This window comes from Halichoeres trimaculatus, unplaced genomic scaffold (assembly GCF_033239565.1).
Source record: "Halichoeres trimaculatus isolate MK-OKI-2021-1 unplaced genomic scaffold, fHalTri1.1 fHalTri1_scaffold_2, whole genome shotgun sequence".
Classification (NCBI taxonomy): domain Eukaryota; kingdom Metazoa; phylum Chordata; class Actinopteri; order Labriformes; family Labridae; genus Halichoeres; species Halichoeres trimaculatus.
In genome coordinates this window covers 22140119-22153994 of record NW_027437180.1, presented here as the reverse complement: position 1 = coordinate 22153994, position 13876 = coordinate 22140119, and the positions used below count along the sequence as shown (strand labels likewise).

Here is a 13876-nt window from a genome sequence, read left to right as displayed (position 1 = left end):
TTAGATTTTTCTGAAAGAGGAGTTGTATCACCTGTTGGAGGGGAAGCGTGACCGTGTGCTGAATATCGCTGCCATGACACTACAGAGATACACACGAATGTTTTTTGTGCGGAAGAATTTTGCCAAATTACGGCGGCGTGTGACTCTGTTTGAAGCACGCTGCAGAGGCTACCAGGCCAGGTGAAGTTCACCTCAGGGCTAGAGTCTGAAAATGTTAAAAGCTTTTTGAGCTAACAGATTATAAATCATTTAATAAAAAAAACAACAAATGAAAGCAAACACGGTTTTTAATCCTATGAATAAGTGCAAAAAGTGCAGGCAAATGCCTCGGATAAATGAAGAAAATTACTCATAGCTTTATTTAAGAGCAGCTCACTGACCCACTTGAGTGTGGTATTTCACTCCTGAGCTTGGCAATTAAGGCTTTAGAGTTTGGTTTCACAGAGCCAAATAGGTCAAAGCTGATCACTGACAACCTGCGTCTTCTGTTCTTGATGTGAAGAGACAGAGCCAGGGGATTCAGTCCGCGCTCATCCATCAAAGGCAAAGCTTTCTACACAAAACCTTGAGAAGTTATGCAAATTAGTATTTTATTGGAGTGCATAAAAAGTCGCTTACTAGCTTAATGAGGACACTAAAAATGGCTATCAAATCAAGGTCAAACATTTTGAATCTGTAATTATGTTTCAAAGAGCGTGTGTAACGCTCCATGATTTATGAAAAGGACCATCTACACACTGACACTAAAATGAATTCTCTAAGTGTGATTAACATAAATCTTGCTACACTCAGCACGCTGTCAGTCTTATTTACTCTGACTGACATTTTAGCACAGTGTCAGATGTAAATACTCTAACATTTCTGCATATTTCATGGAAATTTTTCTGCATCTCGTTGCCAAAAATGTTGAATTTTTGCATGCTGGTGTAGAACTCATTCAACTTTCTTCTCTTACTTTCTCTTTATCTGTATTTTGGTGAAAAATCAACTATTTGCTGTTCCTGAACAGGAAGAAGTACACTTTGAGGAGGAAGCACCTCATCAAGTTTCGCTCTGCTGTGCTGCTTATTGTCAACCGCCAGCGTTACATGAGGGTATGCACGCTTTGTGTCTCTGTGAACAGAGAAACTTCTGGGGACATTTTCAGTACTTGTGTTTGAATGAATAAGAAATGAACAAATGTGTGAAGTGTCATACTGTTGTCCTTCTGTCAGACAGTGGTGGAGCCTGCAAGGAAGGCAGAGGAGGTGAGTAAAGGGTGGAATAACGTTCACTTGTGTTAGTTCAAAGAAGATGAAACATTGGTGAATTTTTGTGTTTATGTTTGTGCAGGATCGCGTCAACAGAGAAGTGGTGAACGTGACTACACTGCCTATCCCTGCTGAGCTTGCAGCACTGCTACAGGCTGCATCAGGTGTGCACACACACTTATATGTTCAACACACTGATCCATATTCAGTCAGTGCTATAAATAAACTTCCATCAACAGACATGTTCCACCTTGTTTGCAGGCAAGTTCAGCAAATTTTCTGCTGTACTTTGCACATGACGCATTGCCTGCTGTTTGTGTATATCTGCTTATGTAATGTGTGTGTGTGTGTGTTTGTTTATGTGCGTGTGTGTGTGTGTGTGTGTGTCTGTACACACAGGAGGTGAGGAGTTGCATTCGGACTGCTTGGCTGTCGTCCAGGCTCCAAAGGTTCAGGTTGACCCCCAGCTGACCCTGCCCCTGGACATCAACAACTACCTCATGACACACTACATCAGGGCCATATTTAGGGTACAAAACACACTCACCAAAACAAACTCACAAACTCAGGCAGAGAAATAAACAGAAAAAGACTTTCTACTCGTGAAACTGTGGAAACACATGAATAAAACATAAATCGACCTCAGAGAACTCTGTTGGGTCGTGCACTGAGTTGTCTCTGTGGTTCAACAATGCACAGTCACTGTGTACAATCATTTATAAGTTGTGTGTGTGTGTGTGTGTGTGTGTGTGTGTGTGTGTGTGTGTGTGTGTGTGTGTGTGTGTGTGTGTGTGTGTGTGTGTGTGTGTGTGAGTGCATGTGTGCGTGTGTGCGTGTGTGTGTGTGTGTGTGTGTAGGAGCCAGTGTTTGGGATGCTGACAGCCCCGCTGGAGAACTCTCTTATTCGATCTGATGAGGAGCTGAAACAAAATTCTCTCAATGTTTTCATCCTGGTATGTGTTGAGTTTAAATGTTGCTGGGACTTTTTAGCACCTGGAGCATTCTTTTATTTGTCACCTCTACATTTATCTCTTTTGTTTTTACAAACCCCTGAGGCCTTTGTTTATTACAAGTACAATTAGTTTTAAAAATGAATATAAGCTTGTTTTTGAAAATAAGCAAATCAGAATATTCTGTCGACTTTATACTTAAAAGTAGCTGAATAAATTGATTAATGAAAGAGAAAATATGACGCACTGGTTGCCCTAACACAGAGCCTCTCAATTTTTAAAGATGTAATTTGACATGTGTACTTGTGCTATGTGTTGTAAATGCCTTCTGTTTTGATAGATATTAAGATTTATGGGTGACCCGAACTTGAATGGGGCTCAGGAGAATCTATTTGGGAACTACATCATACAGAGAGGACTTGCCAATCCCAATCTTAGAGATGAAATCCTGGTTCAGGTAGCAAATCAGGTAAGCTATTTTTTCTATTTTTTTAATCAGCAGGGTAAATGTGACAGATACGTCACGAGTGAAACACACCATTTATTTACCTTAATTTTTACCTTTTGTCCATCAGGTGTGGAGGAATCCGAATATTCTAAATTCAGAGCGGGGCTGGCTTCTGCTCTCCTCCTGTCTTTCTGCTTTTCTGCCCTCTGAAAGGCTGGCCAAGTACCTGCTGAAGTAAGGAAATCATACAGAGAGACATGTTTACATTACCTGTATTATAGAAAGTAACGCTTATGTCTCTGTATTTAGTTGAGGAGGAAACCAATTGTTGCTCATGTTGTTGTAGATTTGTGTCTGACTATGGGCCGGAGGGTTACGACTGTGTGTGTCAGCACCGTCTGCTCCAGGCACTGCAGCGGAGGAATGTTGGTGCAGAGTATGTGCGGACGTACCCGCCCTGTCTACTAGAGTGGACTGCCAATCGCAAGAGAGCTCACACCGTCCTGCACATACACTGCTTTGATGGTGAGAACACACACAAACCCACATACAGAAAAAAAGAGGGTTCAAAACTGATAAACTCTGAACTAGTGAGCTTGTGTGTAATTTTTTAAAATGTTTTTCACGCTACTTTTGTTTGAACTAATTTTTGTTTAATGTTTTTATGTTGTGCTCTGGTTTCAAACCTTTTATTTCATTTCCAAACGACTGTGACTCCTTCTCGTTGACCTCACCTCAACTCTATGCTCCCTTGTTTGTGTTTTTACCTGAGTCCCTGCAATCTACGCACTATTCAGCATGACATAGTTATCTGTCGGCCGTCGTCTCATTTCCTCCTCTCATCCAGCTAATCTGTCCTCTGGCCTTTTGGCAAGCCTACTGAGGATTAGACAACACCTGATACTCGCTCTGGTTCACTGGCTGTGTTTGTGTCTGTTTGTTGCTGCTGGTGTCTGTGTAAATCTCCACAGACAGACAGGAGAGGCTCCTAGCGACTTATTTTTGTGACACAGTTAGGGATTTATTTCTTAACCTGATTATAACGGCTTTTAATGCATTACAAGATAAAAGAACACCCAACATTGTGTCATATAGTCGTAGTTTCTGTTAAGTTTATATTGTGTACCTTTTCGATAGCTTCTTATCTACTGTTGTCTTTCTCCTCCAGCTGTGTCCTTCTTGTGTCCTCTACATTCCTGGACTACAGGAGAGGAAATGGCCAAAGACATTTTGCAACACAGGTATGATTAAGCTTTGCACTATTAACTGTTATTAGGCATGAAAAATTAAAATCAAATAACGATAGGATCTAGGATCTGTGGACCAACGTCTTTATGAGTGTATGTGTGTGTGTGCAGAGGTGTGGTGGAGGGCCGTCGGGGCTGGTCAGTGCTGCTGAAGGAGTCAGCTCAGTGGGTGGAGCTGGAGGGCTCAGACTATGTTCTAGACCTGATGTCAGACCTGGAGCTTCCCATTGATTTCCCCAAACATAGCAGCTACTTCATCATCTCTGCACAGGAACCAAGCAGAGTGAGGCCCAATGCCAGCATGTGAGAAACACACCTACTAATACACACACACACACACACACACACACTGATCAGCCAAAGAAAACAAGTTTAGTTTTTCAACATAACAATGTTGACCTTGTTAGTATTAATAGTTTGTGCTTCTTTACGATTCTACTGCACTATATTTTAAAGGTCTGATTAATTCAAACACTTGCTTCTATAGCCCACCCAATAATAGACTTTAAAGAACAGTTTGAATTTGCTGGTAACATAATAACATGATTTGCATAGTCTGCATGCAAAACCAGTCCCACTGTCAAACCGTTCCTGTTCCTCTTACACTGTTGTGTTTTTGCTCTGGTGTTGCAGAGTTGAGATGTCAAAGGTTAAAGCCAGACACAGATATCTGAATCCTGTCCTGTCCCAGCATTCAAGGATCACAGAAAACAGTGGTTGCTTTTTATTTTTAATAAGGTGCCATCCACTTCTGGTGTTAGTTGTTCTTGCACTTCATCTTTGACTCCTTCAACAACAAGGGTTGACCACATAAAGTTAAACAGGAAATGCAGGGAAATACAAATGTCACTCAATTTTTTAAGTACCACTCAGAGACACGCTGTTGCATCTGCAGCTGTAATGCTTCCAGTTAACTCTAGGTCAGATTCTAGATCGTAAGTGTACACCCATGACACAAAATTGTGTTTTTCCTGCCCCAAAGCATTTACAATTATGAAATGTTACTGACACCTTTTGGAATTGACTTGAAACAAGGTTTTTAGTTTCCCATCACTACTATAAGATTTAAAATAGAATGTAGGGGCTTGCTGTAAAAATGTTTTCTGTTTTTTAACAGAAGCCTTTTGGGAGGAGGATTTGATATGAGCGGTGATGTCATGTCTTCAGCCTTTCCCAGCTCTGATGGACAAGGTGCAGATTAAAGTTAACATATGACAGCTCACAAACACTGATTTTGATTACAGTTGACCTCGAAGTGCTCTCCCATCCTCTCCTGTCACAGACTTTGAGCCGCAGAGGGGGATGGATAATTATCTCGACAGCCTGTTTGACCCAGTGCTGTCTGACGGAGCCACGGTGAGTTACATAACTCTCTCACAATGTCACACTTGACCACCTGAGAGGGTAACCTGGTTACGGTGCAGATCAGGTTAAACTCTGTCAGCTCTTTAACGGAGTGACCTTTTATAATGAGCTTTAGAGTTAGGATGTATCAACAGATCAATTGTGTACTAGTACTGTGCATTCATCATCTATGATGCTTATCTCATTGGGGGAGTTGCAGGCAGATCTCAGCTGACTGGAAAAAGACAGAAAGAGGCGGGGTCTACTTTGGGCACACTGTCAGACTAACACCAAGAGACAAACATTCAACCACTGACACCTATCAGGAATTTAGTGTTACCTTAAAAGTAGTGTGACTTTCTGTCTGGTCTGGCATTCATCACTGAACCAGTGCTGATCAAAATAATTTATATAAATGTGTTTTTGGAGCTTAGGTCAGGAAGTTTTGGTTTTGAATTCTAAATTCAAGGTCAGAATTTTGACTTTTAAGTCTGAATTTTCACCCTTTTTTTTCTAAATCTTGACATTTTACTCAGAATCCATTAAAGGTGGGGTCTGTAGGAGTTTTTCTTACTTATTAGTAAACACAACATTCAAACTGGGCTCCTCCTCCTTGGGCCAGTGTCAGCAGCAGCACATACCCACAGCCTCCAACCGTGACTGCATTAACACACTCACTAGCCTAGCAACCACCTGTAGCATTGCGTTTCTACATTGGAGGGACTTGAGAGCCATGCACCTGACATGGCATGTTAGCACCGGCTAATCACTGATATTTGACACATACGTGGATAGCAAAAAGCCGACTCATGTCGCTCTTTATCCCGTGCCGCTCTCCAAGTGCCCGAAAGCGAGTGAAAGTTGAGAAAAGCATCACCCTCATTTCTGAAAAAGCTTAACCTGTTCGCCGTTTCGTTTCACTTTAGTTTTGCCTTTTTTCTTCTTCTGTGCTACATCCACTATCATAGCTGCTCTGATTAGCTTCCACTTGCAATCATCAATATACAAATTCACTTGTGCACTGGGTGCTCTGTGATTGGCTGATGTGACCACGCTTACTCTCCTCACAGAAACGTCCCAATACAACCAAAACATCAACATACAGGCTGAGTAGGGAGTTGAAACAGACACTGACACTGACACACATGTATAGAGGCCCGTAGGAGGCGAATGGATAGGATTATTCCTGTGAGAGTTGATGTTTTATTTTTTCGGAAAAACCCTGCAGACCCTACCTTTACAGCAAAGAATTCTGACTTTTTGTCAGAATTCTGGCTCTATTTAAATACTGACTGAGGCTGAATTCGAAGAGGAACATGAGTTCATTTCTGGGCGTTAGTTTGGACTAAAACACTACAAAATCTACACTTTAATAAACATCCTACCAAAAACTATGGGACAAAAACTTATTAAACAGGTGTCTGGAGTATTTTTTTTTGGCTTAGAGTCCCAGATAATCTTCATGATGATACAGATCATGCCTTAATATATTTCCCAAACTATGAGACATACATTTCTGATCGCATGTTGGTCAGACAGAAAAATTTAATGAGCTCCTTCTTAACCCACTCTTCCCCTTGTGCTCAGGTTTCAGGAAACCAAACTGTTTTTTCCCAAATCCTGCTGAAAGCTGAAAAACAACACAAGAAAATTATCCTCTCTGGAGGGATAATTACCTGACAAAGTTGTCACTGAACTAATAAAAACTGCAGGGGTCTTAACAGAGTCTTTTTCAGGTTACTCCCTCAATCTTTAGACCTTCTTAGGGCCCATTAAATACATTTACCTGTCACAGTTTTATAGGAAGCATTAAATTGAATCCTAGCTGTTGTAGTGGGAGAGTAAGTGCTTTACGTGACACTTACAGGTGACGTGAAGTGCAGGTAAAATCTGGTCTTCTAATTGTCAGTGTAACACAAGAAATTATTTTCTATTAAGCAGCTTACCTATTTAACTTACGCACTTTGATGAACGACACTAGACCGCAGTAAAACCGCTTTGTCAGCACATTTATACAGCTCCAGCACAAACTTTTTTTTTTTACCACTGTGGTGTAACTTCTAGTTTTAACAATGTCTGTTGGCTGCCGTCTGGGTTGAATTTGTTTTTATCTCGTCAGTAAAGTAAACAATGCCCTTGTTGGATCTATCACTCCTCTGCTGGGACAGTGATGTGGTGAATGTTAGCTGTGCTATCGGATGTAGCTGACAGGAATTAGCATGTATCAGATGTGTTGTACAGACCTCTCCCGCCCAGCAACCTATTACGTTACCCAGTTACCGTAACTGTCAGAGCCACTAGATCGCCACGGTGATTTCCCACCCCAGGCAACGCAAGGATCTGCTTACCAGGAACTGACACTCTGGCAAATGAAGGGCTTACTATTTAATGAGACATGGCTTAAAAACACACACACACACACACACACACGCACACACACACAGCGGTAGATTTATGGGTCAGTGGATGATTTCTGATGGAACGGCTGCACACTTAAGAGGGAGCTTCCTCTGATCTGACAGTCAAAATGTGCTCTTATTACACAAGTGTATGAATATTTTTAATGCTCCTCTTTGGTGCCGTTTGGGGAATACTCAAACAAATATTAGTTTTTAGTATGAAGTGATTCAGCTGTGGGTTTGATATACAGCTCAAGTGCCAAGCCAAGTTTTAATTGCCCCGGAGGAAAAATTATTGTATCTTACTTTAACAAATCATCCTTTAATTTCTTGTGAATATTTTCCACAGCATTCCAAAATATAATACATCAATGTTTTTCTTTTTGTCTTAAACGTCTTGATAAAAAGGTTGTCCGTATTATAATCAGAGACAAGCTTTTGAAATGAGAATTCATAAAATAAAAAATAAAAATGATCATCTGAATAAACAAAATCTGGTGTAAGGTTGATTTTGATGTCCTGGGTTGCTGTTAGATGAACTTAGAACCATCTAAGGTTGGGTATGATAAATGTGCTGTCTTTCCATTACTTTGCCAAAATAAGACACATAAACTGATCCGATTATCTTCAATTAAATCTTAGCCTGAGCTTTTTCTGTAGTCTTATGTGTTGATACATGGTATTAAACTCTGAATTTTCTTGTCTGTCTTCACAGGAAGCTGAATCTGCTGCAGGACTGGCCAGCAGGATCAAGGGGGGCGGAGGAGTTGGAGGGGGATGGGAACAGCAAGGACAGTCATCCAGACCCCCGCCTCCACCCGGGGGTCAGTGAAAAGTCATAAGTCTCACTCTGGATTCCTCCTTTTTTTTCCCCTCATTCACCATGTCCTTTCAAAAGAACGTACCCAAGGTCACGTTTTTGCAAATGGAAAATCTCCGTCTGGGTTAAATTGTTAAATAAGGCACAAAAGTCAAATCTTAACTTATCAAGCATACCCTATCATTTTGGTTAGATGCTACACAAACAATCACATTAAATCCCAGGCACAGTATGGCACAGGTGATCTCAATCCCCTACTGCTGCTGGAGAGAGCAGCCAGAATTTCTGACATGTAACTCAGAGCACCCACACCACCCCTGAGTTCCCAGTAGGAAATTCTGAGTTGAGGAGAAAACAGTAATTAAGCTCCTGTCAGATTCTTTTTATTTAAGAATCTCTGACTAGTGTTTGTCGCGATAAATCAGCAGTATACTTAGTATTGTTCGATGTTTATATACAGAAATACTGCTGTTATGGCAAGTTTTTCCAACTTGGGAACTGGAACACTTAACACTAAGATGACGTCATTCTCACTCCCAACTTCCCAGTTCTGAGCACAAATGGAGGCAGCAGAAGATACAAAGAGAAAAGAGAGATCACAACAAACTCAATAGCTCATGACAGTAGTTATGCTAGTTAACTCAACCGGGTGAGCAGGACCCTGATGCGAGCAGGGGGTCTTGTCTCAAAATTTAACTTTTATAGTGTACTAGAAAAGAAATAGTGAAAATACAAATCTCCAAAATGTTTTAGCTGTTTTTTATTTTTCAGTTTTGAGTCTTTTCGATTAAACACTTTCAGTAATAGCACCTTAATATTTTAACAAAGCATTTGCAAGTGTAATAAAACAAATGTTAAAATCTGACAGGGATGTGGCATGTGTGTTTTTGGTGTTTGTGTCTCCACAGCTGTGAGAGTCCTTCCAGTGGGAGGCGTGATGTCGCCTCCTGTCGCTGCAGTGGCACCTGTAACACCTGGTTTGTGTCAAGTGTGAAGAAAACTATGAAGAAAAAATAATTAAACATGATTTTCCTCCCCTATCGTGTTGATGTGTTGCTCCTCCTCTCCCCTCCAGATGCCCAGCAGGCTGTTTTGGCCCAGCAGCAGCAGGCAATCATGAACCAGCAGGCCATCATCATGGTAAATCTTCCATCTGCGTCTGTTTATGCTGCGATGATGCAGCGCTTTTGTTTCAAATAGATAACTCATTTTTGGTTTCTCAGGCCCAGCAGATGACCATGCAGGCCATGGCCATTGCCAGTAGCCCAGTGACCAGTCCCCCTACTTCGCCAATCACAAGCCCGCCAATGAGTCCCCTTCTGCATCACCCACCCAGCCCATACGCCCCTGCCAGCCCTTACGCTGTCGTCCCACCAAGTCCTTACGCTAACATCCCACCTAGCCCTTACGCCAACTTCACTCCCACTCCTTATGCTGAGGCAAACATCCCACCCAGTCCCTACCAACCACCCACTCGACAGGAGCTAACTCAAGCCCCTGGGCCCCAGACGCTGCCTGCAGCTCACCCCAAGCTTCAGGCCCCCAACCCAAACCCTCATCCAGGCTCTGCGAAAACCAGCAAAAGTGAAGCAACAGAGCCTAGAGCCAGCGCTGCTGCACAGGTCAGTAACTCTGAGACATGTGAGGGAACATCCTAGAATGACTCGTTACATAATGACGCAGTACTTTTTAATTCACAAAACTCCAACAACAACAGACCAGACAGCACTGACCCAAGAAACATGATACCCTAAAAACAGATGGAGTTTCCTTTAATTGACAGGGTGGTTTGTTTTCAGTGTGTTGTCGGGACGATAAGCAAAAGCTACTCCAGCAGTAGAAGTGCACCAACAGAACAAACCAAATATGAGACACTTTATAAATCCATCGCTGAACAAGAAGAACAAATGAAATAAAGTCATGTGTATGCTTCATTTAAACTCATTTAGAAACGTTGTGGAAGAGAAAGTAGGATTGGAAAAGCAAACAGCAAGAAAAACACAAGGACAAATAAATAAACCAAAAAAGCTGATGTAAAAACTAAGTTTAAATGGATTCAAAGGTAGAAAATAGCAAATCAGCCTGTAGGATGGAAATAAAATGACCCGGAAAGTCTCAAAAAAAGAAATGTAATAGGACTGGGACTCACAGCTGTGCTCAGCTGGGGGCATTTTTCCTCTTGTTCCAGTGTCACAGACAAATTTGGTTTGAATCATCTTGAGTCTTTGAGATACTGGCCAGTATTTCAGTATGATAAAACTTCAAAATGCTGCAATGTTTAGACGTCTTTTTATTATTTTCTATTTTTTAATTATGTTCCATTTAGAGTATTTGTTTTTAACATTTCAATGACCCTGGTTGACAGGAGCACATGAGAGTCCAGTTTGGCAAAACACACACACATTTTTTTAACACCACAGCCATCTATGCTTCAAAGATGTTGTCAAAATAAATTAAACGTGTATTATAAGATTTTCACCTTCAAATTTTCTCTTTATGTAACAACAGTTTTGCTTATTTAGGATAACACTACACATTTTATTGTCCTTCTTTTTGCCCTGACATTGCTCTGATTTCATCCAGAACCAGGACCAAATCACCCACGCTTGAGCGCTAACTCTCTGTCCTCCAACTGTGTTTCACTCATTTTTTTATTTATTTATTTATTTATTTTCAGGTTCAGTCAGATAAGGACAGCATCCCTCGCAGGAAAGCTCCCGGCGTTCCCATAAACAAGGACAAACCAGCCAGAAAGTTTGGTAAGAGAAAAAGAGACAGGAAACATGAGAGAGTGAGCAGGCAACAAAACAGAGAGCCAGTCCATTTAGCAGCAAAACTTATTCATGAGAGTTTTACACATGATGAATATAACACAGGATGACCACCTCTCTGTGATACAGACCCAGTGGGAACGGCTCCTCCTCCCTCTGCTGGAGAAGTGGTGAAGTACTCGGCACGGACTACAGACCATGTTGTCCCAAGCCAAGACATCCAAGGTAAGGGGATATTGTATTGCATTAACAAAACAGAGCTACATTATAAACAACTTGTCTATAGATTAACTTATTCTGACACTTGAAGACAAGTTGGCTCATATTTAGATATGAAATAGCAAAAGAAAATTATGTGGATATACTTCCAAATTCTTACAATGTAAAAATTGTTTTTCAAAGAAATCATCAGAAGATACAACTCCCCACCTCCACCACCCGACGTGCTGCCACCTGGAAAAAGGTGAGGTCCCCAATGCACACAGAAACACACAGACACACACTGATAAGGGCTGGGGGTTGATCACAGTTTTAAATTGCTTTGTCTTTGCTTGTAAATACATCACAGCAGTTGATGCTATCTTCAGTCAGAGAATTAACTGTGCATACTGTAAAACCCCGGCTTCAACAAGCCACCAGCAGATACCGACTGAGCACACAGCACCAGAATGATTGTGTTTACACAGATCACACACACACACACACACACAAACACACACACACACACACACACGCACACACGCACACACGCACACACACACACACACACAGATTATACAGAACACTGCATTTGTTGTTCCTGCAAACTGCACTGTGTGGTGTTCACACTGTGTGAATGTATTTAGGAGACCAGAGGGGAAGTTTAAGAAGAAGCAAACTCCTCGAGATGAAGCGCTACAAATCCTCAAACCCCAGATGGACAACCCTCCTGCACCACAGGTACACACACACACACACGTGCGCGCGTGCACACACACAAAATAAAAAGCTGCTCAAAGCAGTATGTGCACATTTACAGAGTTGTTGCACTGTTAGAAATCAGTGATGTAGAGGAAATGTTTGTTTTCATTCAGCCCAAACGTCCTGTTGCACCTGCATCGACTGTCTCTGCAATAAAAGAAGCAGGAGTCAAACCCACCAAGAGCTTGAAGTCGAGAGCACCTGACCGCCCGATCCCCAAACCTCCCCCAGGTACTCACACTCACTGGATAAATGCATTCAACATTGATCCAACACTGTTACTTTCTGATAACTAGATTTTTTTTTAATATGCTTTATTGAAAGACTTTTTTAAATTATCGTTTTGATCATTTCTTTCTTAAAAGCCTTGTTTTTAAGAGACTATGATGCCCTAAAAGCAAAAAAAAAAATCACAGGTTTCTCCACCTAAAACTTGAAGAGAGAACTTATCTATCGTCACAATTTATTGTAATCAAATGTTAACGCTCAAACCAAAATACCTCTGAGTAGGATAAAGTCTGGCAGAACAACCCAGACAAGTGTAATCACCATGATGCATTTCAGAGGTTGTAAACTGTTTTCAGGGGACAGCAAAATCTCCGATTTTTATTTTTAACCCAAAACTTTTCTTACTAGTTTTTCTGTAGATTTCTGTCCTGTACAGGGGAATGATTGGTCTCCCGGAGGAATAAAGATCGGCAGAGATTGGCTCTCAAGGACGTACTGTTTAGCTCTTTCTGCAGAAAATAGAAAGGAAAACAAAACCCCACAGAGGGTCATTGCCGTGCCATCGACCTCTCCTGGAATATGCCAAATGTCCTTACATACGCCCACCAGACATCATTTTGTCAGAGGACATCTCACATTATTCTGCATAAATTCTGCTTTGATTTTAACTAGAGTGACAGTTCTCCTCATTTACTTACCCACATGAAATCACAGCTGGCAATAACATCAAGCCTATTTGCTGATAATTTGCATGTGCAAGTCAAGGTCAGCTGTACAGCAGGGCATGAAACAGGGACACGCTCACCCTCACAGCATGCAGGTGGCAATGTGCCATGACATCTGACAGATATGCAGATTGTAAACACACATCTGTCCTGTCGTCTTGTGGGCACTTGACCTCAAAGTGTTCAAATTTCTGTAAACAGCATTAGCACAATGTCAGCAAAGGAGAGCAAAGCAGTGAGTGGCAATCTATGGGTACTAGAGCAGGACATCTTCAGATCATTAGGAAGAACTCACTTCAAGGCGCCGTTTGATTTCTGGGGGATGTATGAGTTCCTTACCAAAACTCCTGACTGTATATGAGAACAAAAACAACTATATATTAAAATACAGCTGTGACAGGCACACTCCAAAACAACTACTATCCCTTTTGGGCAATATACTTTATTACTTTAAGGTTAATTGCTTTATTCTACAAATTAACTCATTCTTCAACAGCCTAACCCAACCGAAACCTAGCTTCAGCTTCCCCATCTTCCTATCATGTCTTTTCCTGTCATCTCTTCCTATATGAAAATAGCTGATTACATTGAGATGGAGCATCCAGCTTTCCTCAGTCAGGATGAGTTCTGGCCCAACAATAGTCCACAAAAAGACCCAAAGGAAGTTACAAATACACCTTAAAAGACTTGACCATAGGGTTTATCATCAAACCACACAATACAAGATATTTAGA

At 41.4% G+C, this 13876-nt stretch overlaps 1 protein-coding gene across 1 annotated transcript in view; it reads left to right on the top strand.

The window, feature by feature from the left end:
- Positions 1–13876, top strand: part of myo15ab (myosin XVAb) — a 47462-nt gene that overhangs the window by 18789 nt on the left and 14797 nt on the right. The window contains 22 exon segments of the mRNA XM_074661853.1: positions 5–180; positions 1010–1094; positions 1215–1247; positions 1333–1414; positions 1650–1780; positions 2108–2203; positions 2541–2669; positions 2776–2882; positions 2995–3173; positions 3817–3889; positions 4007–4198; positions 5013–5086; positions 5178–5251; positions 8354–8462; positions 9367–9435; positions 9534–9598; positions 9682–10080; positions 11136–11217; positions 11359–11454; positions 11632–11692; positions 12075–12168; positions 12303–12420. Coding sequence (XP_074517954.1) covers positions 5–180; positions 1010–1094; positions 1215–1247; positions 1333–1414; positions 1650–1780; positions 2108–2203; positions 2541–2669; positions 2776–2882; positions 2995–3173; positions 3817–3889; positions 4007–4198; positions 5013–5086; positions 5178–5251; positions 8354–8462; positions 9367–9435; positions 9534–9598; positions 9682–10080; positions 11136–11217; positions 11359–11454; positions 11632–11692; positions 12075–12168; positions 12303–12420 — 2524 coding nt within the window.